This window comes from Agrilus planipennis, unplaced genomic scaffold (genome assembly GCF_000699045.2).
Source record: "Agrilus planipennis isolate EAB-ADULT unplaced genomic scaffold, Apla_2.0 scaffold271, whole genome shotgun sequence".
NCBI classification, from domain to species: Eukaryota; Metazoa; Arthropoda; class Insecta; order Coleoptera; family Buprestidae; genus Agrilus; species Agrilus planipennis.
Window position 1 is genome coordinate 163,163 of NW_020438965.1, and position 24,499 is coordinate 187,661.

General features: G+C 30.5%; 4 protein-coding genes and 2 long non-coding RNA genes across 7 annotated transcripts in view; 1 reads left to right on the top strand and 5 right to left on the bottom strand.

Moving 5' to 3' along the window:
- Positions 1-749: 749 nt before the first annotated feature.
- LOC108740347 (E3 ubiquitin-protein ligase RNF185) lies at positions 750-3,032 on the top strand. 2 transcript variants are annotated; one of them, XM_018474637.2, is made up of 4 exons: positions 750-902; positions 1,030-1,352; positions 1,820-2,016; positions 2,443-3,032. In XM_018474637.2, exons 2-4 carry the CDS (start codon positions 1,198-1,200, stop codon positions 2,646-2,648), a joined length of 558 nt encoding a protein of 185 aa, XP_018330139.1. In that variant the 5' UTR covers positions 750-902; positions 1,030-1,197; the 3' UTR covers positions 2,649-3,032. The 2 variants fall into 2 exon arrangements, with proteins under 2 accessions (XP_018330139.1, XP_018330138.1); XM_018474636.2 differs by having other exon boundaries at positions 1,059-1,352.
- Positions 3,033-3,368: 336 nt separating this feature from the next.
- On the bottom strand, positions 3,369-4,066 carry LOC108740350. Its single transcript, XR_001938318.1, has 3 exons — positions 4,027-4,066; positions 3,507-3,958; positions 3,369-3,455 (listed from the first exon to the last, which is right to left on the bottom strand). It is a non-coding gene; the product is annotated as an uncharacterized LOC108740350 (long non-coding RNA).
- A 568-nt stretch (positions 4,067-4,634) lies between these two features.
- LOC112904657 (kinase D-interacting substrate of 220 kDa B-like) lies at positions 4,635-5,206 on the bottom strand. The gene is made up of 2 exons (XM_025975292.1): positions 4,966-5,206; positions 4,635-4,895 (listed from the first exon to the last, which is right to left on the bottom strand). Exons 1-2 carry the CDS (start codon positions 5,158-5,160, stop codon positions 4,662-4,664), a joined length of 429 nt encoding a protein of 142 aa, XP_025831077.1. The 5' UTR covers positions 5,161-5,206; the 3' UTR covers positions 4,635-4,661.
- A 1,053-nt stretch (positions 5,207-6,259) lies between these two features.
- LOC108740339 (kinase D-interacting substrate of 220 kDa B) overlaps positions 6,260-24,499 on the bottom strand; it is a 51,136-nt gene continuing 32,896 nt past the window's right edge. The window contains exons 5-25 of the mRNA XM_025975301.1: positions 21,928-22,145; positions 21,654-21,857; positions 20,756-21,032; positions 19,893-20,057; positions 19,431-19,561; positions 19,163-19,194; positions 18,960-19,097; positions 18,401-18,549; positions 17,778-17,922; positions 17,512-17,716; positions 17,256-17,456; positions 16,214-16,435; positions 15,786-16,029; positions 15,015-15,180; positions 14,767-14,945; positions 13,139-13,443; positions 12,707-12,880; positions 12,313-12,477; positions 9,465-9,612; positions 7,527-7,694; positions 6,260-7,140 (exon numbers count right to left, since the gene is read on the bottom strand). Coding sequence (XP_025831086.1) covers positions 6,326-7,140; positions 7,527-7,694; positions 9,465-9,612; positions 12,313-12,477; positions 12,707-12,880; positions 13,139-13,443; positions 14,767-14,945; positions 15,015-15,180; positions 15,786-16,029; positions 16,214-16,435; positions 17,256-17,456; positions 17,512-17,716; positions 17,778-17,922; positions 18,401-18,549; positions 18,960-19,097; positions 19,163-19,194; positions 19,431-19,561; positions 19,893-20,057; positions 20,756-21,032; positions 21,654-21,857; positions 21,928-22,145 — 4,451 coding nt within the window. The 3' untranslated portion in view covers positions 6,260-6,325. The remainder of the gene's footprint in view (positions 7,141-7,526; positions 7,695-9,464; positions 9,613-12,312; positions 12,478-12,706; positions 12,881-13,138; positions 13,444-14,766; positions 14,946-15,014; positions 15,181-15,785; positions 16,030-16,213; positions 16,436-17,255; positions 17,457-17,511; positions 17,717-17,777; positions 17,923-18,400; positions 18,550-18,959; positions 19,098-19,162; positions 19,195-19,430; positions 19,562-19,892; positions 20,058-20,755; positions 21,033-21,653; positions 21,858-21,927; positions 22,146-24,499) is intronic.
- Positions 10,253-10,690, bottom strand: LOC112904663. The gene is made up of 2 exons (XR_003231262.1): positions 10,491-10,690; positions 10,253-10,421 (listed from the first exon to the last, which is right to left on the bottom strand). It is a non-coding gene; the product is annotated as an uncharacterized LOC112904663 (long non-coding RNA).
- LOC112903933 (kinase D-interacting substrate of 220 kDa B-like) lies at positions 11,168-12,272 on the bottom strand. The gene is made up of 3 exons (XM_025975303.1): positions 12,021-12,272; positions 11,589-11,762; positions 11,168-11,359 (listed from the first exon to the last, which is right to left on the bottom strand). Exons 1-3 carry the CDS (start codon positions 12,234-12,236, stop codon positions 11,189-11,191), a joined length of 561 nt encoding a protein of 186 aa, XP_025831088.1. The 5' UTR covers positions 12,237-12,272; the 3' UTR covers positions 11,168-11,188.

Consider the following 24,499-nt stretch of genomic DNA (forward strand, 5'->3'; position numbering starts at 1 on the left):
TCCAAATTTTTTTTTGTCGCACTTTGCATATCTTCTTGTAACTTACTTGCCCATTTTTCAGAGGGAACATTTATATCTGCGACTAATTCATTACTTATGTTCATAGGTTCATACTCGAGAGTGTCACCAATAATTACTTCAGAATCTTCATCTTCCTTTTTTAAATCATAAATCTTTTCTTCTATTCGATTTATCTTAATATAACTAGTTAAAATATTATGTCTATTTTGATGAACATAATTGTAAATATTTACCGCAGACATTAAACCACCACACGCTGCACTTATCTGATTCCACACATCGTCACTTATTGTTTTTAACTGGTTATTAACATCATATATTTGAAAATTTAATACATGGGGCTCTATTTCTTCTGGTGTTAGAGCTGGTTTATGACCACCAACCATATTTATGTAATTATGTTATCAATGCTGTTTCATGAACTTATTCATGCTGTTTTTTGCATGTCTTCTGTTTACTTTTTGGAAGTGTCTCCTGTAAGGTCGAACAGTCTTCTTAAATTGAAAAGTCATAGGAGTCGTAAGATTCGACTGCGTTTATTAATTTTTATTAAATTTACACGAAAGTCAAAAAAGAGATAATATTTAGCAAAAAACAACAGTAAAAATCACACATAAAACGTAGATCCATTTATGCATTATGGTATTCAGTTCAGAATCCATTTCCAATATTTTAAATTCCTGTCCTATCGAGAAGACTATTTGACAATTAATTTTAAAAATATTTGATAATCGTAAACTCTTCATAACTAAATTAATTACTAATTAACTATTTAGCCACAAAAAAATAAGCTACATTATTCAACCGGTTGTTAGTATTTGTTTAAACAGATGTTAATACAGTAAACATACCAGCAGTAACGTTTTGCTTTTTGATGGGAGGTATGTATTCAAAACTTGTGTCATAGATAATTTATGTTTCGTTCATATCATATCGTTAACAGATACAACTAATAAAAGTTTAGTCGAATTGAATGGTTAACTTAGTTATTAGCTTTTTGTTTTACAGTAAAACTAATTGTAAATATGTAAATGTAGATCGTTTACGTCAGTGTTTACTCTGAAGGACATCGTAAATCGCATGACTTGACAGGTGATTAATTAGGTAGAACAGCTTTAAAGGCTTACAAACAAGACAAATAGTAAAATCTGGAACACAAATGCAACAATTTTAATTATGGCATCAAGTAAAAATGAAAGCGAACCGAGCAGTAGTAAAGCCGGAGTATCAGGCGAAGGGGATGACAAGAAGGAAGATCGTACTTTTGAATGCAATATTTGCCTAGACACAGCTAAAGATGCTGTTGTCAGTATGTGTGGACATTTGTTTTGGTAAGCTTTTCAGTGTAATCACTAGTCCTAGACTTATTACATTATTATCTCATAAGGGTTTATTGATTTACACCTACAGTGAATAGTAAATTACAATGAATTCAACATGTAAGTGGAAGATAGTTGTTTAGCAAGTGGTAATTCTTAATTTTGCAATTAGGCCGATTAGTTAGCTTGTTTTTTACATTATATGTATTTATTCATTATTTTAATTTAGAGTTCACATTATGCAATTGTAAAGATATATAATATTCTTAGGAAGTATATATTTGGTGAAAGTAAATAGTGGTAATTGCGTTTACGAAATTACCACTTTTATTTTAAACTGATTAAATATTTCTTTGCTACTTTTGATATCTTTAACTTGCTCTGTACAATTAGAGCTCATTACTAAATTTATTAAACTTGTGTATGCATGTACTTAGCATGTATACATCGTTTCACTGTAGTATTTGTTTAAATTTCAGTTGGCCGTGTTTGCATCAGTGGTTAGAAACAAGACTGAGTCGTCAAGTATGCCCTGTTTGTAAAGCTGCAATCAGCAAGGACAAAGTTATACCATTGTATGGTAGAGGTAGTACTAATCAGCAAGATCCACGCGAAAAAGTACCTCCCCGCCCAGCAGGACAAAGAACTGAACCAGAGAGTGGATCTAACTTTCCTGGTAAATGTTTAAACATCTATTTATTGGTTTCTGATTGACACAGAGAAGTCCTTTTGTTTCTTTTTAATTAAAAAAAATGTTTATTAACAGATCCGTTTTGCTAGCAATAAAATATTAATATGAAATGTTAAGAGATAAAATCCCTGCTAGACAATTTGATACTTTATGCACAAAATATATAATTAAATTCATTTAAATTAATATTAATATTTTAATCTAATAAAAATAAAGTAAAATTTTGGGCACATTTAAAATGAAAATATGTAAAAAATAGGAAACAAAGCATTAATAAAAATGTAAGTATTTTCTTTGTGCTGATTTTTAAACTTATTTTTCTTATGTTATTGTAAACATAACTGATAGAAACTAAAACAAAAAAATGAAATTATTTGTAATTGTTATGTGTTAAACAAAATTATTTTTGAGGGTTTGGATTTGGTGATAATGGATTTCATATGTCATTCGGAATTGGTGCATTTCCCTTTGGATTTTTCACGTCAACATTTAACTTTGGAGATGTAAGACCAAATGCAGCTCCTTTGGGAACTCCGCAGCACATGGAAGAACAATTTTTGTCGAAAATATTTTTGTGGCTCGCTTTCTTGTTTATAGCATGGCTATTATTGGCATAGCAATTGCTGTTGTGGGACTATTGATTTGTTTAAACAAAATAGCATTCAACCTGAACTGTTTCAAGCTTGATTTATGAAAATTGTAATACATTATATACTATCACTTAAATTATATATAAAAGATACTATGAAAAATGGTTTTAGTGGTCACAAAGGGAATTGTTATAATGTAAAAATTTTAATGTTAAAGTTTTCAAGGTTGTTTTTTAATTAATCATTTTTTCTTTATTTGCATACTGTATTAAGTAGGAACTTGAATTAGAAAATATTGAGCCAGTTTGCAAAATACACTGGCAAGAATACATTCCTGATAATAGTGCATACATTTATTATGTATTCTATCTGTATTATACAATCAATATTTATTAAAACCTTTCAGTGAAATGCTGTTTATACTGTATAGATAATAATATATCCATTATATTATTTAAATAAAAATAAACGAAAAAGTTGCAGACACATTAAAAGATTAAATATCATTATGCTTAAAAAAACATGAAAGACTGCCACACAACTAACATAATTTAGAAAGTAACAGCAATCATAAAAAGTTATCTATTACAATTCCATGTTAACACCATTATCAGTGGTAGTGAAGCCCTTACTTTTAAGCAATTCATTACATTCCTTTCGACTTAAGGATCTTAATTCTATTCGTTCGACTTCTTCATCTAATTCATTCAAAAGAACTAACTCGGGCGGTGCACCCTGGATTTTTTTAAATTCAACATTTTGGTAATGGGGGATATCTTCATATATAAATCTTCTTACTTCTGGTAATCTATTTAATTGGCATCCAGGACAGCTCTAAAATACATTAATATAAATTTTACCAGATCTTGCTACAGAATTACTTACTTCTATTCTAGCCCTAGCAAATTGTAAGCTAGAACTAGACAATGAATAGGTTATGCATAGTAGAATTTCAAAAACTGATAATAACCGATTCATTTTTTTTTATTTGATCATGTGATTATAACAAAAACCGTAGTATTTATCTTCAATGCTTAGCAGTTAACGTCCCTTAATGTCGAATTGAAACTGTATTAACTGTATGAATGCGATGTTTATTGATGTTTTCGAGATAGATACCCTTTTCTATATTTATTATCTATGATAGTAACATATTGCGCGCATTGAAGTGGAGGGAATCTGTAGTCTAGTTCAATGATTGCGCGGTGTTCTGTCTATCTATGGTTCTGTCGAATAGTCCGATTTTTACCGAAGAGTTTAAGTTTCTGATACATTATTTCCGTTCTAAGAAGGGAATGTACTTATAAATGCTTTCATTTAATCTTCTTTTGTTTCGACTTTTTTAAAGAAAAAAGAACGAAATATATATTATCATATTATACATCATTTATTAATATATACTTACATGATAATTCTTGATACAAAATGAATTCATGAAATACCGGAACTATTCAATTAGTTCGATAATGTTCGGCAGACACACGACGCGGTGTGTTTTCTATCTCGAAAACATCATATGATCATTCCACTAATCCATAGCATTATCTATGATCATTCCACGCTAGTAAGGTAAGAACTTATAGATAAATGTATATAATAGAACAATGAATAGAAATCATTAGAAATATTATATCTTTAATCTATGGTAAGAACCATTCCATACAAGTTAAGATAAGATGAAGTGGCTAAATAACTGCAAGCCCGCGTAATAATTTTTCAAAACAGTTTTGGAATATTCCGAATATACCATTAAAGTACAATCATTGAAGTGGAGGGGAACTGTAGTCTAGTTCAATGAGTACAATATATTAAAGATATTACTCACGATTGTTACCGAAGTTAATTCAAACTTCTGTATTATATGGGTAAAATCAGTCTAATGAAATTAAACGTAAAGTTTTTCATGTTACAAAAAAGAACAAAATTTTTTTATAAAAAANATTGAAACATATTCAAAATTATACTAATATAGTTTAAGATATTTTGACAAAAATTTTGTATGGAGAAAAAATTAACCTAACGATTTTGCTTACTAAACTTTTAAAGAAAACAAATTATTCTGTTACTTACTTTTGTTGCTATTTCAAGATCCGGATTAGCGTTTAATAGAAGTTTAACTATATTGGGATTTCCCTTTTCGACCGCTATATAAACAGCAGTTTTCCTGTCTTTTCCACTTATGTCTACATCCGCATACTTTTTAAGAAGAGCTTCAACAATATTTCTATGTCCACCCTTAACTGCATGTATTAAATTCGTGTCTCCCGCTCTATCCTGTAGACGTTGAAAAAAACAAATCAGGACTTTTATAAATCAATTTATTATTAGTATGGTCAGAACCTACCTGTATATTTATATAAGCGTTAGCATTAATTAACGCTGTAGCAACCTCATAATATCCTTCTTTGCAAGCTATCATAAGGGCACTGCAACCATCTTTGTCGAGGGCGTTTACGTTTGGTTTACATTCCAGTAAAAGATGCACGATTTCTACATGGTTTCCTTGGGCTGCTACTAATAATGCCGTCCACGAATACATACCAGCTGTATCCACATTAGCCCCTAAGATTTGATATAACAATTTTAAAGAACCTCAAGTGCAATTGATAACGCTCTCACTCAAAGTGGGTGAGATCCGTATCAGTTTTCAAAAAGTTTTTGTTGTTATTAGTGATGAGTCTTTTTTAATTTACCTGGTATAATGTTTATTACAAAATTAAAAAAATAATGAAACGCTTTTGCTATCAACTTGTGCAGACCCATCAGGAATTGTTAAGATATACTCACTAAGGATGTGAGTGACAGAAATAGAATTTTTACTAAAATACGGCTTAAATTATGATTTTTATGGTAGTTACTCATTTAATGTATAATAACAGTGATGAAAATGTAAAGCATAATTTGTTGACCCTATCAAGGTAGAACATTTTGCGAGCAAAGAGAAAAATAATATACAGTAGTACATGTATATAAATTCAGGTTTGTATTAGAGTAAGAGATGGAGTAGTTTTGTTTGAGACACTGCGAGATACTATAGAAGATCCACTAACAATGAGGAGACTAATTCTGTTGTCATATTGTTATAGTTAAAATAAACGAGAATTCATAGTGTACTAACAATAAGTAATGTAATATACCATTTTTTAAACACGGGACATTTCTCAATTATATTGATTTTTTGAAGTGAAAACTTCTTTAGCATCGTTGATTTGAATGTCGATGAAACGATCAAATAATCACTAATTTGTATGTATCTGTATATGACGATAAATTAATATAAATTGTTCTTTTCGAAAACGATTAAAATTTAGAACAGATTGGGAGAATATTAAGTAGGTATTTATATAAAGCACTTAAAAATTAAAAATACAATAATAAGCTAATTATCATTACAGCATTGAATTATAAATTGCTGCTCTCGAACATTCCCGTTTCAGAATTTAAAATTACTTCTAGTCGTCATATTAAACAAAACTATATAGAAATGGTTTTTTCTTGTACAATTTAATTTTTGTATTAAAAAACTTACTTTTATTCAGCAAAATCCCTATTAGATATTCGGCTAGAAGAATTTATATAAATCTTTTCAAACTACTTTCACTTTTTTAGAGACAATTTTATATAAAAAAAAAGTCATGTATTGATCAATAATTTATTAACTGTATAATATGTCAGGTAGGGAAAAATAAAAATTACTGTAACACTTACATTCTAGTTTCTGGATTAGAAGTATTTTCGTCTGAATCCATTGCATTTTGACGGTGCAAATGACCGAAACTTTGAGATTTGTTGCTAATCAAGCTACTTTTGCTAGCTGAATATGTGTAACAACTATCATTGAAAGTGGGTGATTCTGCACATTCAGATAACGTTCGAGGTCTTCTGTAATAGTGCTTATGATCGGGGGATGAACTTCGCGCTCTTTCTTCCTGAAGACTGCTATCACTTAAGGTATAATGAATTGAAACTTTTATCGGACTATTTTCTAAGAGTTCAGATGTTTGATTCGTGTCGTCAGGAGAATATGTTTCATTTTGTCGACCAGCAGATGGTGAAAGGGGTAAACTATTCGATCCAGAACTGTGAGAGGAGAAAACGCTCGTAAACTCTGGACTCGGGATTGGAGAACACGCTTCCGACATAAGGGGAGTGCTTTCATTATCACTTTCTCCTTTATCTAAGTCAGGATTTGAAGGTAGAAACTTTGCTTTGAGTTTATTTAATTTTTCTGAACTAATGGTCTTCGGTTCGTTTGATTTTATCTTCCTCAAAGCAATATCAATTGATTTCGAACGATTTCTACCGATTGGAATTTCCTTTTTATTTTCGTGTTTTAATAGGTAAAGAGAATTAGGTCGATGCTTTTTATTAACTTCTTGACTTCTTATTGATTCCTTTTCGTCTTTAATTATTACATGCTTACTTTTGCGGTTACTTTCTAATCCATCAGTTTTTTCTATTAGAGATCCTTTTAAACTTGATAACTTCGCGCTATTAGATTGTTGGCGTCTTTCTGGAACTGCATAATATAATATATATTGATAATAATATTAAATAATACATTTTTAATGCAATATTAAAAAAATACAATTCAAAAAGGGCAAAATTTATTGGTAAATACCTATGATATGATAAGAAAGGCTCCAGAGAAATACATAATTTGCGGCTTAGTTATTAATAATCGTATTTAGTTTTTAATAGTTTTAAAGTTTTTAAATATTTATAGGTTGTCATAATGATTGATATTTAAAGTACATCATGCAAGGCAGATAATTTCCAAATTAACCACAAGGCCAGCTTTCAAAAGATATTTTCTCTTTTTGAATTTTTTTCACTATACAATTTTTGTTTAATTAAAAATAAAACACATAAACAGCCAATAGAAATTATAAACTGGAAACCTACCAGGTGAAGGTGATTGAGAACTAGATCTAGAACTTTGTTCACTTAAGCTTAGTGAATTATTTTGAAGCATGACACAAACTGGTTGCCAGTGACCTACTGGTGAAGATTGAAGCAAAAGGAAATCGGTTTCTTCAGCATTACTGTTAGATCGAGAACGAAAAATCACATCTAGAAAAAGATGTCCATGGCAGTTAGTGTTTGGTGTATGTTAACACAAAAGTGCTTAAACAAACATAAAAAATGTCCATCTAATTTAATTACCAACACGTTAAATACTTCTGAATGTTTTGAGGGCATAGACATAAAATAGGTAGATGTATTTGTAATTATGTCTTAATATCGGCAAATGGTTGTACAATTATAGATTCGTTCGAAATTTTTTGAATATTGTAGATATATAAATATTTTCTTCTGTTTCATTTCTTTCCATTATTCCATTTTTCTTATTATAATTGGTCAATATATTATGCCTATTTTGTTGAACATAATGGTAAATATTGATAGCAGACATTAAACCACCAAATGCAGCACTTATCTGTTTCCATACTATGTCTTTTCTTGCTTTTAATTGGTAATTAGCATCATATATTTGAAAATTTAAAACTTGGGGCTCTATTTCTTCCGGTGTTACGGCTGGTTTACGACCAACCTTTTTATATGCATCTTTCTTGAGTTGTATCAAAGAGTCTACCANAATGTTCTTATTATTGAAACTGGACTAATAAATACTGAAGAAAATACATTTCAATACCTAAAATAACTAGATAACATGCATTTTTTATTAGTAAATGTACAAAAGTTGCATAACTTATTTTCAAACTTTTTCGTATGCCTTTTTTTGAGCTCTTTTTTGAATGTTTATTAAAAATGTTTCCTGTTCTTTGGAAAGTCGAGATATTATTTATTTTTTTTTGTTAAACAGAGGATATTTTCTTTTATTCTATTATTTATGTAAGAGAAATATATGTTTTCCAACTTATGCCATTTACAAGATTTATCAAGCACATAGAAAAAAATGAGAATTTGCAGCAAAAAATGATCATTTAAATTAGAGGATATTTAAAAATGGATTAAATGCATGTAATCTTATGTATTGACAATTTCCTTTGCAAATGCTCATTTTGTTAGAAAATTTTCTTTGGTAAATACTATTTCATGCAAAGCTTTAAAACGCAGTTTTAATGAAATAGACAAGTAAATGAGCAGCAAGAAAAGCTTGCAGAAAAGCTCTTTTGTTACAATGACAGCTACTGAATTCACCAATAAAAACAGTAACAATCAAAAAATTGAAACAGCACAAACACAGAATGTGACTTCACAAAAAAAAATAAAATTAAAAAATAGTTACTATTACAATCTTTATTTTTCATTGAACTTTTTTGTAAAGTAACAAATCTATTATTAACTATTATAATTACATTTAGTGAATTCATTAACTGTCCATTGCCTGGATGCTGGGAAAAGGGGGTTGGAATCATAAGACATGTATTTACATTTATTGGAAGAAATATGGGGCACGATTTCAATATTTAACCATAAGTACATGTGTAAATATTAATAGAAAACAAACTAAAGGATCATGGCACTAAATACTGGTCTTTGGACGAAGTGTAAGGAACATTAGCAACAGAAGCCTCTTTTAGAGGGCAATTTCCGGTATAGGGAAGGCAAGGCTTTTGCATTCTTTTTTAATTTAAATATTAGTTGTTGATTTAGACGAGTTTGTACTTTCCGTGGAGCCGGTATGTGATTCAAAAATTGAAGCTGTTGGCTCGAAATAAACAGATGTTAGTGCATTATTAGCTTCGTTGTTATAAGTAATTGTTTTGAGATTCTTTTCATGAGCGTCCAAGTTTTTCGAGCTCAGGCATGGTGTTACTGCAGTTGCCACTATGGCATTAGTGCCGTAATACGATTGTACCACGGAGGAGTAATCACCTTCAATTGCATCGGGACTTGGAGGTATCACTGACGTCTGAGGAATGTCCGGTTGCATATTATCTCCCGTCTCTTCTAAAACATCTTCACATGCTTCTTCGTTCAATGTTTGAAGAGCTCCACAGATCATTTGCTCTTCTAACGTTACCTAAATATCACACAGAAAATATTTTAATTACTATTATTTAAAAATTACAAATATCACTTGTAAACTATCTCAAATTTCGAAAAAAAAAAAAATATTGCAGTTTTGAAAAGAAAAAAGTGGTTTCTTAGATATTTTACATATCATTCTTTTGCTCATGCCAAACTTGTAGAAAACACAAAGTTTTTTGAGAATGGATCAGAAATAATATCTTTTTAAATAATGTTAACATTGGAAAATTGTACTGAATTCTTGGAAACTGCCGTTATTATTTGTGCATTGTTCCTTTTAAGAAACGTCAAGAAAAAAAAGGAAAGAATTTGGATAAATGTAAAGGTAAAGAAAAGAAATAAATTTTTATTAAAACATTAGCGATAAGTAAGCGAAATATAGAACAAGGAAGAAAGGGAAACTTGTGATGTAATTATTTTAAAAAGAAAAGAAATAAACCTGATTGAAAGAGGAAAAAGAGCTAATAAAAGCATANGATAATCTAAATTTCTTATATAACCTTATACATAGGTAATGTTCTCGGTCTATTACTCCTACAAATACAGCCAAAGTCACAGCAAATGAGGAGCATAATTTATTATGCATTAAATTTATAGTGACTTTGAGCTTAGTTAACTTTACCTTTTATAACTTTTTTCAAATATGGATCCAAGTTGATGGTAAAAGGTAGAAATATTTTTAGATCACTAACCAACAGACTGGATTTGTGAAATGATAAAAATATATCAAACTTTCGTTCATCTCTATCCAACTCCAACAATGGTTCGGTTTCTTTTAAAGATGGGATGTATGGCCTGGCTCTGAAATACAATGGAAAAGTTCTAATTATCGATCAGCATCATTCAAGATTATTTTTGTAACAATCATACTTGTCATATAGAGATTTAAGCGACGTATTGTCATCCAAACTGTCTTCTGATATATCGTAATGGTATATTATCCAGGATGTACGGAATGGCCACTGTTCTGTTATGTTTATCCATGATGCCAAACGATACCAGTTGAAATCAATTTGAAATGCCTTCAATAAACGTCCTAAAATGTTTTTCTATTTATGTTAAAGAAATACTAGGTATAAAGTTTACTAATGTTGGATTGGATACAATATATAGGGTGTTTAGTCTGAGAATGTACACATATTCACAGATGAAAAAAATCGGATGTGTTTATGAAATTATAAAAATTGTAAACAGAAACAAATTGCTCAAAAAATAAATCAAGCCTGTTAGCTAAATGAACTTTAATTTGCCTTTGATTTATATTTGTAGTTTTTCTAAAAATGTCTACCAGTATTTTGGTAATATTCACGCTTCCATAGTGGGTCCCCTACGTCGCATCTATTTCAGACTATAAATTAAACAGTTTCAATATTTCCAAAACCACTACACTTTGTGTAATATATATATATAGCAAATGTCCCCGAAAATATTCAATTGGACCCTAATTTAAATATTACCATCTATATCGCGTTTTAGGCTTCTAAACGATTTAAAATAATTCTTTTAATACTAACATTAATCAAATTACCTATTTAAATTAGCTCAAGCTTTGTTATACCAAAAATAATTTAAGTAGTACCTTTACGTTCTCTAGTTGTTGTAGAAGCAGCTTGTTTGGTAATACCTAATGGCCTCGGTTTTATTTCCCGATGCGTCACAACCGATGATAATTCTTGTTCCCTTAGAGACACTATAAGCATCTTGAAGATTTCCCAGTCGCCAAAGTTCATCTTTAAAATCTAAAACAAAATGTTGAATTAAGTTTTTTTTTTTATTTAATTTCGTTTTAAAACACATCTCTGAAAAGTTACTCTCAATGTGGCTTAGTGGAATCAACAACTGGTTCTGTAACACTTACTTAAATAGAAAAAACCAATTTGTTGCTCTAGCTCATATTAATTTGATTATTGAATTCTTTATTTTACATTCATCCTTTCGTTTATTTATATGTCTCTTTTTGCTACTTACCTTTTTAAGTTCATCCAGATCACAATGCAATAAAACTCTACCGCTTATGTTGTTTTCTTGTATGACTTTGCTGTAGGATTCCAACGCTGCAGCATGCAAATCAGGAATGTTGCTTAATAAGTCACAAACACCTGCGACGTTCAATGATGACAATTTTGTTTCTAAAATTTCCGGCTAAAATGCAGAAAAGGTTTAAAAAATAAATATATTCAGATAAAATAAAAAATTTTAATAATTAAAAATGTTCAGTCTACTAATAGGTATATGAACAAAAAAATCAGATAAACTTCCATAGAATAAATCATTCGGGATATGTTTAAAGCTTTCCGTTATTTTATTTAAACTTATGAGGGATTCAACAAAAATTTCTTTCGCAATTCAAATTAATTAAAAAGCATTTTAATGCTCATATAAGTCTGAAGATTCACTTACAGCTATTTCTGTAATGGGAGCAAGTGAGAACGGATGTCGGACAGTATTCATAGAAAGTGGATCTCCCCAAGGCTGCTGCCAGTTGACTAGAGTAGTGGCATTGGGATAAACAACTGTCGGAGGTACAGGCACTGACGGTCTAGCAAATGTCCTCCTCCTATTAACTGCAGATGCATTTTGCCAATCTTGATTGTTATTACCCCAGTTAGTAGGCATGTTGGAAGGTGGTGTTACTTGCGGCAACACTGATACGGTTCTNCTCAAGCTTTGTTATACCAAAAATAATTTAAGTAGTACCTTTACGTTCTCTAGTTGTTGTAGAAGCAGCTTGTTTGGTAATACCTAATGGCCTCGGTTTTATTTCCCGATGCGTCACAACCGATGATAATTCTTGTTCCCTTAGAGACACTATAAGCATCTTGAAGATTTCCCAGTCGCCAAAGTTCATCTTTAAAATCTAAAACAAAATGTTGAATTAAGTTTTTTTTTTTATTTAATTTCGTTTTAAAACACATCTCTGAAAAGTTACTCTCAATGTGGCTTAGTGGAATCAACAACTGGTTCTGTAACACTTACTTAAATAGAAAAAACCAATTTGTTGCTCTAGCTCATATTAATTTGATTATTGAATTCTTTATTTTACATTCATCCTTTCGTTTATTTATATGTCTCTTTTTGCTACTTACCTTTTTAAGTTCATCCAGATCACAATGCAATAAAACTCTACCGCTTATGTTGTTTTCTTGTATGACTTTGCTGTAGGATTCCAACGCTGCAGCATGCAAATCAGGAATGTTGCTTAATAAGTCACAAACACCTGCGACGTTCAATGATGACAATTTTGTTTCTAAAATTTCCGGCTAAAATGCAGAAAAGGTTTAAAAAATAAATATATTCAGATAAAATAAAAAATTTTAATAATTAAAAATGTTCAGTCTACTAATAGGTATATGAACAAAAAAATCAGATAAACTTCCATAGAATAAATCATTCGGGATATGTTTAAAGCTTTCCGTTATTTTATTTAAACTTATGAGGGATTCAATAAAAATTTCTTTCGCAATTCAAATTAATTAAAAAGCATTTTAATGCTCATATAAGTCTGAAGATTCACTTACAGCTATTTCTGTAATGGGAGCAAGTGAGAACGGATGTCGGACAGTATTCATAGAAAGTGGATCTCCCCAAGGCTGCTGCCAGTTGACTAGAGTAGTGGCATTGGGATAAACAACTGTCGGAGGTACAGGCACTGACGGTCTAGCAAATGTCCTCCTCCTATTAACTGCAGATGCATTTTGCCAATCTTGATTGTTATTACCCCAGTTAGTAGGCATGTTGGAAGGTGGTGTTACTTGCGGCAACACTGATACGGTTCTACCAGGAGTCATCATAATACCGGCATCCTCTAAACTTTGCATTTCCTCTGAAAAATATTACATAGATTTATTGGTGAAAAATAATTGTAAGAAAATTACTCTTATTCTAATGTGTATAACACTAACATATTTATTAGGAACACAAAAAGAACATTGGTTCTAAAGTATTGTAATAAGAACGCTTACTTTCAAATATAATCTAAAACTAGTAATACGATCAAACTTCTTATGATATGATATTCTAAAAGTCCATTTCATTAAAATTTGGTTTAATAAACTTGAACATTTCTCATTTAAAATTGCGATAAAAAATTCTATAATAAAAAAAGTAATCAAGGTAGAACATTTTGCGAGCAAAGAGAAAAATAATATACAGTAGTACATGTATATAAATTCAGGTTTGTATTAGAGTAAGAGATGGAGTAGTTTTGTTTGAGACACTGCGAGATACTATAGAAGATCCACTAACAATGAGGAGACTAATTCTGTTGTCATATTGTTATAGTTAAAATAAACGAGAATTCATAGTGTACTAACAATAAGTAATGTAATATACCATTTTTTAAACACGGGACATTTCTCAATTATATTGATTTTTTGAAGTGAAAACTTCTTTAGCATCGTTGATTTGAATGTCGATGAAACGAAAAAGCGACAGACACATAAATTCATAAGCATTATACAGTATTTCTTATGTTCGTGGTTCACTTTGTGCTCTGCATCGTACCCCCTCCACTCGCGTTTACCAAGGCATAGTGAGAGTTTGCTTGGGCCTCAGCGTTGTACGTGTGTTAATGTGTTTGTGCGCGCATGCGTCGTACAAAGCTTGAGGAATGGCATCACAACAACCGTGGTATTATATATACGTGTACGTATTATATGTTTGTAGAGTTTTTTCATCATTTTTATAATAAAATTATTCAAACATGCCGAAAACGAATGCAGAATATTGTCGCGATCTTGAAACCAAAATTTTTGAAGTTTTCACTTCTACCACGTGTGAATTGCACACATAATTTTTTATTTCAATTTCAGGGCATCCTGCAATTTGCACTTTTAGTAAATTGCTTATTTGATAATTAACACGTTGGATTCTTTTTTAATTTGTAATAAATAATTGCTGCTGCGAACTACTTGATTAGAACAAGTTTTTGTGTATAGTTTACGTGATAAAATTCTTTTCCTTGTGTGGATAAATAAATTTAAAAAATATATTGTTTTAACGATAATCTAAATTTCTTATATAACCTTATACATAGGTAATGTTCTCGGTCTATTACTCCTACAAATACAGCCAAAGTCACAGCAAATGAGGAGCATAATTTATTATGCATTAAATTTATAGTGACTTTGAGCTTAGTTAACTTTACCTTTTATAACTTTTTTCAAATATGGATCCAAGTTGATGGTAAAAGGTAGAAATATTTTTAGATCACTAACCAACAGACTGGATTTGTGAAATGATAAAAATATATCAAACTTTCGTTCATCTCTATCCAACTCCAACAATGGTTCGGTTTCTTTTAAAGATGGGATGTATGGCCTGGCTCTGAAATACAATGGAAAAGTTCTAATTATCGATCAGCATCATTCAAGATTATTTTTGTAACAATCATACTTGTCATATAGAGATTTAAGCGACGTATTGTCATCCAAACTGTCTTCTGATATATCGTAATGGTATATTATCCAGGATGTACGGAATGGCCACTGTTCTGTTATGTTTATCCATGATGCCAAACGATACCAGTTGAAATCAATTTGAAATGCCTTCAATAAACGTCCTAAAATGTTTTTCTATTTATGTTAAAGAAATACTAGGTATAAAGTTTACTAATGTTGGATTGGATACAATATATAGGGTGTTTAGTCTGAGAATGTACACATATTCACAGATGAAAAAAATCGGATGTGTTTATGAAATTATAAAAATTGTAAACAGAAACAAATTGCTCAAAAAATAAATCAAGCCTGTTAGCTAAATGAACTTTAATTTGCCTTTGATTTATATTTGTAGTTTTTCTAAAAATGTCTACCAGTATTTTGGTAATATTCACGCTTCCATAGTGGGTCCCCTACGTCGCATCTATTTCAGACTATAAATTAAACAGTTTCAATATTTCCAAAACCACTACACTTTGTGTAATATATATATATATAGCAAATGTCCCCGAAAATATTCAATTGGACCCTAATTTAAATATTACCATCTATATCGCGTTTTAGGCTTCTAAACGTTTTTTAGAGTTTTGGGTTATAGGTGTTTTTTTGCGTTATTAATGTCTATTACTAACTTTTTTCTCATTGTAAATTCATGGAACTTTTTAACACTTGAGACAGAAATTTTATTTTTAAATCAAAAATAATAAATAAATAAAAGTGATTATACCTGTAACGTAGACGACATTCATGAGCCTTCTCATGGATCGTGGATTAACGTCACTGAAGTAATCGTCAGTCAAAAGCATTTTTGTAAGATCCTGTGCTCCACCTATTTTATTTAAATTCGATCCGATAGAACTAGCAACTGACTCTGACATTTTCAATTTACGTGAATTTTTGCGTGAATTATACTTCAACTTTTCATTACTCGACATTATGGCGCTTTCGGCAGACAAACGCCTGTTTGAAAGCTAAACAGAAAATAAAAAGAAATAGATTAGAATGTTTATTTGCATGATAATAATCATTGGTAAGATAAAAAAAATGATTAAATTATCCTATCATGACCGTAAAAATGAACTTAAAAAGGGTGATTTTATAAATTACTTATTTAAGAAAGCAATAAGATCGACAAAGAAACAGTAAGATACTTACAGACCTACCCAGCATATTACTTCCGGACAATGTCAGACTCTCTTCGGCCTCGTTCCATGTAGATGTAGTTTTACGATGCGCCTGCGCCGTTTGTTGTGCTGTCTTAACTTTACGCAGTCCTGAATTTTGTAAATAAAAGGGTAAATGGACCATGTTGTTTAAGTAACTATGCCCTCCAATGTTACTTTCGTTAAACAACCTTCTACTATTAAGTTCCACAGCCTTTAATAAAATTAAAAATTTACTGTGCATCATTTCAATCAAATTTCCCGTTAATGATTACTTTATGAATAACTGCTGTTTCAATTAAATTTTTAAAATTTTAAATTGTTGCTGTTTATAACAAACTAGTAATTTTTGTCCGTAAATGAACTGGCCTAGATTTATATTAATATTATGGGTTATTTACTAATAAGCCGCCTTATTTTCGCTTGGTCGTGGCCTTTTTCAATTTCAATGAATGACGTGAACATTTCTCTGCTATCCTTAGATTAAATATTAATGTATCATAATTGTACATGTATGTATGTACTGTAATGCATCCCCATGAACTTTTCTAAATGATATCAAACCCAACAAGTAGTTCAGATAACTTATTTCATTACAGAGGCACGCGTGACTAGGCGACTTTGGTAATACTTACACTGTCTTGAGATGCTTGGAATTAGTCAAGTCGAAGTGTAATCCCCTTATAAAATTGTAACAGTGAAATAGTACGACGCATGATAAGGAACATTAAAATTAAAATAAATATTCATTTTACTTTGCTATTATGTTCTCCAGAAGAAAATACATAAATACAAAAAAATATTTCTGTGATTAAATTATACAGGACTATTTTTAACTAAACTGATTTTAAAAGAAATCAAAGTACGGGGCACATCACAAATAATTATCGAACTTTTAGATTTTAGATAAGTTTAATTGATAAATACACGAACTAATAACTATAGCCTTTCTTAAACTTACAGACGAAATTCATCAGAAAACTTATTATATAGATGGACACTATGAAGTTAGATAGGATAAGTAAACAAAATACCTTTGCAATTACGTGAGGATCTATAGCCAATATGACAATAAAAGGACTATTTGCATCTGAAAAGAGCATATGAACTGCATCCAGCACCAGTAAAACTTTATCCTGTTCACAACTATCTAAACCATCAACTATTATCACTAGCCTTGTTTGTTGAGCGCTCAAACTATCTAAACATTTTACCATGTCTTTCATTAAATTTACCTAAAAGTTTTCTATAAAAAATCATATTTTGGATTCATTAACATTTTGTCAGTACCTCTTGTCTAACAGCTTGCAGGAATCCCTCGGATTTTAAAGTGTCCAGTCTTGCTATTGACTTTTGCAGCTGCCTTCTTTGGGAAAAGAACAGAGACATAATCATTCTATTCCAAGTATAAACGTTGGCGATTGCAGTAATTCCTAATAGTAAAGCTATAAATATTAATACTATTTGTAAAGTCATCTTCTCCACCTTTGCCTCTCTAAAAGTTTTATATTACATAGTAAATGGGACACATGCAAGGAATATTTTTGCATACTTACTCGGTTTGCTCAGGAGATCTAAGATGCACCAAATATACAGTTAAAGCACAAATTCCAGCTAAAAAGCAGAGGAACAAAACTTCGAAAATTATTACATACGGAATGCAACATATCTTTCTCCATTTCCATGTGGTTGAGGATTTCACTGAAAATGCAAGTCTTGTATACAATAATGTTTTAACTAAAGTAAAGTTATCTCTTAAAATACCATTACTGTATTATAAATAAATAACCACAAATGAAGTCTGTAAATCAATTAAGCTTTCAATAAAACTTATTTTTCAGAACATTATTTTTTAAAGAAAGTTGATGTAAACTATTGTAAATACCGCACAATTACAATTTTTAAATTATTTTAATTTCTTTTAATAATTTGATGTTCATAAAAATTATTTTGACTTTCAATTGTATTAAAAAAATGTTAGGAGGATTTTACTTAAATAGGTAATGTTTATCATGTCAACCTTTTCTTTTTTAAATATATACATACGTATATAATTCATGAAAGTTAAAATTGTAGAACTGTATCGATCACAGCAGAATTTTATGAATTTTTACAAATATTCGGCTACTGTACATCAGTAATACTTTGGATTCCTGGTAAGGTAATCTAATCTAATTACCTGGTTTTGGTCTAAATGCTCTGTACAGTCTTGTTGCGAAAGTACCATAATCGCCTTCAACAGCATCGTAAAGAGATCCAAGCATTTGTACCACAGAATTTTCACCGCCTGTTGTACTACTGACCCTCGTTTGATCAGTAAAATAAAACCTGGAAAAAGAGTATATCTTTAGCATATTATAATGTCTTTTACAAATAGAAACATAGTGCTATCTTTTATAATTTAAAAATTAATGTCAAATCCTTGGATATTTTTACATATTACAGGTACTTTTTAAAATAACTGTATTAGTAGGAGGGTGTTTTGGGTAGACAAAAATTGTATATTACAAAATTTAACGAGCATATGTAAGGAAGGTGATACATAAGATGTCGACAAATAAGTGAAGTACTTTTATGTATAACTTAACCTTTCTTTATCGTCTAATGAAGAATTCATGTTTTCCACACTACATTATCACGTAATCCACTAAAGATATCTGAATTCTATCATTAACCACGACCCGGTAGTCCGGAAAATATTAATTCTTCATTACAATTTTACGTATTGTATACTTTACCTTATTGGTTGTACAGAGAAGAGGTCGTGCGACTGGGCACCCGGAGGGTGACAAAACATTATTAGCAAAATTAACCTTAAACTATTCAGCCGCTTACTCAATTTTGCATTAAAAGTATATGGCCAGTCCCAATCATACCTTAAATATATAAAAAAAAAAGATGAAAATTTAAAGTATAAAATGTATTTCTTTGTTTAATATACCTCTTGTTTGCAAACCAAACCAATGCTANTCTTTAAAATCTAAAACAAAATGTTGAATTAAGTTTTTTTTTTTATTTAATTTCGTTTTAAAACACATCTCTGAAAAGTTACTCTCAATGTGGCTTAGTGGAATCAACAACTGGTTCTGTAACACTTACTTAAATAGAAAAAACCAATTTGTTGCTCTAGCTCATATTAATTTGATTATTGAATTCTTTATTTTACATTCATCCTTTCGTTTATTTATATGTCTCTTTTTGCTACTTACCTTTTTAAGTTCATCCAGATCACAATGCAATAAAACTCTACCGCTTATGTTGTTTTCTTGTATGACTTTGCTGTAGGATTCCAACGCTGCAGCATGCAAATCAGGAATGTTGCTTAATAAGTCACAAACACCTGCGACGTTCAATGATGACAATTTTGTTTCTAAAATTTCCGGCTAAAATGCAGAAAAGGTTTAAAAAATAAAATTAAATCTCTGTTTTTATTTTTTTTAACTGTTTTATACTACTTAAAAAAACTTAATCTAATAAAATGAAGGAAAGCGTCACGAGTGTCACGATTTATAATACAATATATTATATTAATAGTACATAAAATTGCAAACTTAGTTATTCAATTGTTAAGAAAATAAAGGTACGGAATTCCCAATGTACGAAATTCATTCGCATTTTCGTTACAATTAGTAAGTTTATATATATAAAAGGAATGTAGTTATTAGCCTTACCTCTTAATTTGTTTAAAAGAAAAGATTTTCCACTACCCCATTTGGCATAAAGACCAACTGTTATCGGCATTGATAAAGATGGTTCACTTAAAATATCAGCTAACGCACTACTGTATAAATCGTAACCAAGCATATTTTCATTATCTTCATTGGTGTTAAGTCGTCCTAAAGGAAAAGGTAGGAAATTATAAAAATATTAAAAATTATAAGAGCTAATATAAAAATTACAAAGGAAAAACTAGGTAGATGTTGCCGATTTTCAATATCTATAAAGACAAATAACCTAGGGTGAAAACAGTAGTAGAGACATAATAAAAAGAAAGTGGACGCTGCGTAAAAGAACAAGTTTAGCGTTTAAGATGTGGTGTTACGGAAGGATGATGAAAATACCGTGCATAAGAAAGGTTACAAATGAATAGTTATTGAAAAGAGTGGGAGAATAAAGGCCACTGAGGAGAGACAGGATGGTAGGACACCTTCTGAAGCATGAGAGTCAGTTGGAGATATATTAAAGGCAGAAACAATAGTAAAAAGGAGGAAAAGGAAGATCTAAATTATATTACTGTTCAGAAATAGTTAGGGATTTGGGATATTACAGGTTTTGGGATATGTGATGAATGACTCAGGATAGGAGTGAGTGGAGGTATGTGTTTTGTTAGTCATTGGACTGACGACCTTATGTTAGTGGTGAAAACAATTAGTTAACTATTATGTACAACTGGAGTCTACGACCTTAAGGGCTGTAAAAACTAAATTTTTTCACACTTATTCATTTTGCTAATTACTAAAACATTTTTAATGGTCGTAATTTTAAACAGATATGAATATGCATATGTAAATAATTTATTTGATCTGAAACTTACTTGCACCAAATATTTGACCCAGAATAGTCTTTTGGTGGCTCATATCGATATTATATGGTGTTTCCCCGGCCCTATTCGGTCTATATAATAACTGGCTATGTTTCGGATTACGTAAAAGTATTTCAACTATCTGTTTGGATCGTGCGCGCATGGCAATGTGCAAGGCAGTGTCACCTTTTTTGTCAGTGGCCGAAACTTTGGCCTTCTTGTCCAGCAAAAGCTGAACAATTTCGGCATTTCTGGAACGTACCGCTTTTAGCAAAGGTGTATCGCCATCCTATAATAAAATAAAAGATTACTTAAAAAGTACACAAAAATTTGAAGAATAAAACGAGTAATTATTAAACTTTTCTTAATTTTTCTTTAATTCTAAATAAAAATTTGTTCCTTTCTGATGGTTTAGGATCTATCTGCAGGTCCAATTCTTGCACTCTAACTATTATTGGGTATGTATGTATTAAATTACAGGTTCCTGTAATTTGTTTTCAAACAATTTTTAACATAAAGCGATCAAACAAATTGTTCACAAGAGTGAATTTCGACCACTCGAAGCAATAGTGCTAATAGTTTCCAGCTCACAGTGACTGATACGAGGGAAGAACTTGTATTAAGAATAAAACTTAAAAATATTTTTATGTATTTAAAATAAAAAATAAGACCAGAAAAGAAAGAAAAACGATATCTTAATATTATCCAAAAATATTAACGTGTAGGCAAGTACAATCTAAGGAGATATCTTATGTTGTAATTTTATGAAGTCCTTTATACATTGAAACATATTCAAAATTATACTAATATAGTTTAAGATATTTTGACAAAAATTTTGTATGGAGAAAAAATTAACCTAACGATTTTGCTTACTAAACTTTTAAAGAAAACAAATTATTCTGTTACTTACTTTTGTTGCTATTTCAAGATCCGGATTAGCGTTTAATAGAAGTTTAACTATATTGGGATTTCCCTTTTCGACCGCTATATAAACAGCAGTTTTCCTGTCTTTTCCACTTATGTCTACATCCGCATACTTTTTAAGAAGAGCTTCAACAATATTTCTATGTCCACCCTTAACTGCATGTATTAAATTCGTGTCTCCCGCTCTATCCTGTAGACGTTGAAAAAAACAAATCAGGACTTTTATAAATCAATTTATTATTAGTATGGTCAGAACCTACCTGTATATTTATATAAGCGTTAGCATTAATTAACGCTGTAGCAACCTCATAATATCCTTCTTTGCAAGCTATCATAAGGGCACTGCAACCATCTTTGTCGAGGGCGTTTACGTTTGGTTTACATTCCAGTAAAAGATGCACGATTTCTACATGGTTTCCTTGGGCTGCTACTAATAATGCCGTCCACGAATACATACCAGCTGTATCCACATTAGCCCCTAAGATTTGATATAACAATTTTAAAGAACCTCAAGTGCAATTGATAACGCTCTCACTCAAAGTGGGTGAGATCCGTATCAGTTTTCAAAAAGTTTTTGTTGTTATTAGTGATGAGTCTTTTTTAATTTACCTGGTATAATGTTTATTACAAAATTAAAAAAATAATGAAACGCTTTTGCTATCAACTTGTGCAGACCCATCAGGAATTGTTAAGATATACTCACTAAGGATGTGAGTGACAGAAATAGAATTTTTACTAAAATACGGCTTAAATTATGATTTTTATGGTAGTTACTCATTTAATGTATAATAACAGTGATGAAAATGTAAAGCATAATTTGTTGACCCTTTTGTTATTTTAGTTTTTTTTATTTAAAATTATAATAATCAACCTTTTATTTTGATGAAAGTGAGTCATGATTTTGAGTATTTTTTCTTCTTCAATTTATTATGAAATAAAAATATAATAAAAACTAATAATAAATTCTGAATTGCAATCTTTTTGCCAATCAACAATCATAAAAATACCTGCTTTCAAAAGTAGTTCCACTATTTCCGTATGACCTTTTCTAGAGGCCCATATCAGTGCAGTGGTTCCGTATTTGTCTCCGATGTTTATTTTCGCGCCATGCTTAATAAGGGATTCGACAATTTCTGTATGACCGCGACCTGCTGCCCACAGTAACGCAGATATGTGATAGTTTCCATGTGCGTTTACATCAGCGCCACTTTTCAGCAATAAATCGACCACTTGTGTTCTACCTTTGTAACAGGCCCACATAAGTGGAGTCCAGCCCCATTGGTTCTAAAGTATTGTAATAAGAACGCTTACTTTCAAATATAATACAAAACTAGTAATACGATCAAACTTCTTATGATATGATATTCTAAAAGTCCATTTCATTAAAATTTGGTTTAATAAACTTGAACATTTCTCATTTAAAATTGCGATAAAAAATTCTATAATAAAAAAAGTAATCAAGGTAGAACATTTTGCGAGCAAAGAGAAAAATAATATACAGTAGTACATGTATATAAATTCAGGTTTGTATTAGAGTAAGAGATGGAGTAGTTTTGTTTGAGACACTGCGAGATACTATAGAAGATCCACTAACAATGAGGAGACTAATTCTGTTGTCATATTGTTATAGTTAAAATAAACGAGAATTCATAGTGTACTAACAATAAGTAATGTAATATACCATTTTTTAAACACGGGACATTTCTCAATTATATTGATTTTTTGAAGTGAAAACTTCTTTAGCATCGTTGATTTGAATGTCGATGAAACGAAAAAGCGACAGACACATAAATTCATAAGCATTATACAGTATTTCTTATGTTCGTGGTTCACTTTGTGCTCTGCATCGTACCCCCTCCACTCGCGTTTACCAAGGCATAGTGAGAGTTTGCTTGGGCCTCAGCGTTGTACGTGTGTTAATGTGTTTGTGCGCGCATGCGTCGTACAAAGCTTGAGGAATGGCATCACAACAACCGTGGTATTATATATACGTGTACGTATTATATGTTTGTAGAGTTTTTTCATCATTTTTATAATAAAATTATTCAAACATGCCGAAAACGAATGCAGAATATTGTCGCGATCTTGAAACCAAAATTTTTGAAGTTTTCACTTCTACCACGTGTGAATTGCACACATAATTTTTTATTTCAATTTCAGGGCATCCTGCAATTTGCACTTTTAGTAAATTGCTTATTTGATAATTAACACGTTGGATTCTTTTTTAATTTGTAATAAATAATTGCTGCTGCGAACTACTTGATTAGAACAAGTTTTTGTGTATAGTTTACGTGATAAAATTCTTTTCCTTGTGTGGATAAATAAATTTAAAAAATATATTGTTTTAACGATAATCTAAATTTCTTATATAACCTTATACATAGGTAATGTTCTCGGTCTATTACTCCTACAAATACAGCCAAAGTCACAGCAAATGAGGAGCATAATTTATTATGCATTAAATTTATAGTGACTTTGAGCTTAGTTAACTTTACCTTTTATAACTTTTTTCAAATATGGATCCAAGTTGATGGTAAAAGGTAGAAATATTTTTAGATCACTAACCAACAGACTGGATTTGTGAAATGATAAAAATATATCAAACTTTCGTTCATCTCTATCCAACTCCAACAATGGTTCGGTTTCTTTTAAAGATGGGATGTATGGCCTGGCTCTGAAATACAATGGAAAAGTTCTAATTATCGATCAGCATGAGATTATTGTCAAAGGAATACTTTCCTGCAATAACTGATTTGACCTTTCAATTTTTAAGTTTGTGAAAAGTTTTTCAAATTTTGATTTTGTAAAAAATCGTCAATGCGCCAATAATCA

Excerpts from the sequence above, each read along its gene's own strand:
- LOC108740347 (XM_018474637.2), top strand. The coding sequence starts at position 1,198 with ATGGCATCAAGTAAAAATGAAAGCGAACCGAGCAGTAGTAAAGCCGGA. Across the intron at positions 1,353-1,819 it reads ATGTGTGGACATTTGTTTTG|TTGGCCGTGTTTGCATCAGT; the intron begins GTAAGCTTTTCA and ends TTTAAATTTCAG. Across the intron at positions 2,017-2,442 it reads GAGTGGATCTAACTTTCCTG|GGTTTGGATTTGGTGATAAT; the intron begins GTAAATGTTTAA and ends ATTATTTTTGAG.
- LOC112904657 (XM_025975292.1), bottom strand. The coding sequence starts at position 5,160 with ATGTATTCGTGGACGGCATTATTAGTAGCAGCCCAAGGAAACCATGTA. Across the intron at positions 4,896-4,965 it reads ACGCTTATATAAATATACAG|GATAGAGCGGGAGACACGAA; the intron begins GTAGGTTCTGAC and ends CAACGTCTACAG.
- LOC112903933 (XM_025975303.1), bottom strand. The coding sequence starts at position 12,236 with ATGCCTACTAACTGGGGTAATAACAATCAAGATTGGCAAAATGCATCT. Across the intron at positions 11,763-12,020 it reads CTCCCATTACAGAAATAGCT|CCGGAAATTTTAGAAACAAA; the intron begins GTAAGTGAATCT and ends TCTGCATTTTAG. Across the intron at positions 11,360-11,588 it reads ATCTGGATGAACTTAAAAAG|ATTTTAAAGATGAACTTTGG; the intron begins GTAAGTAGCAAA and ends ATTTTGTTTTAG.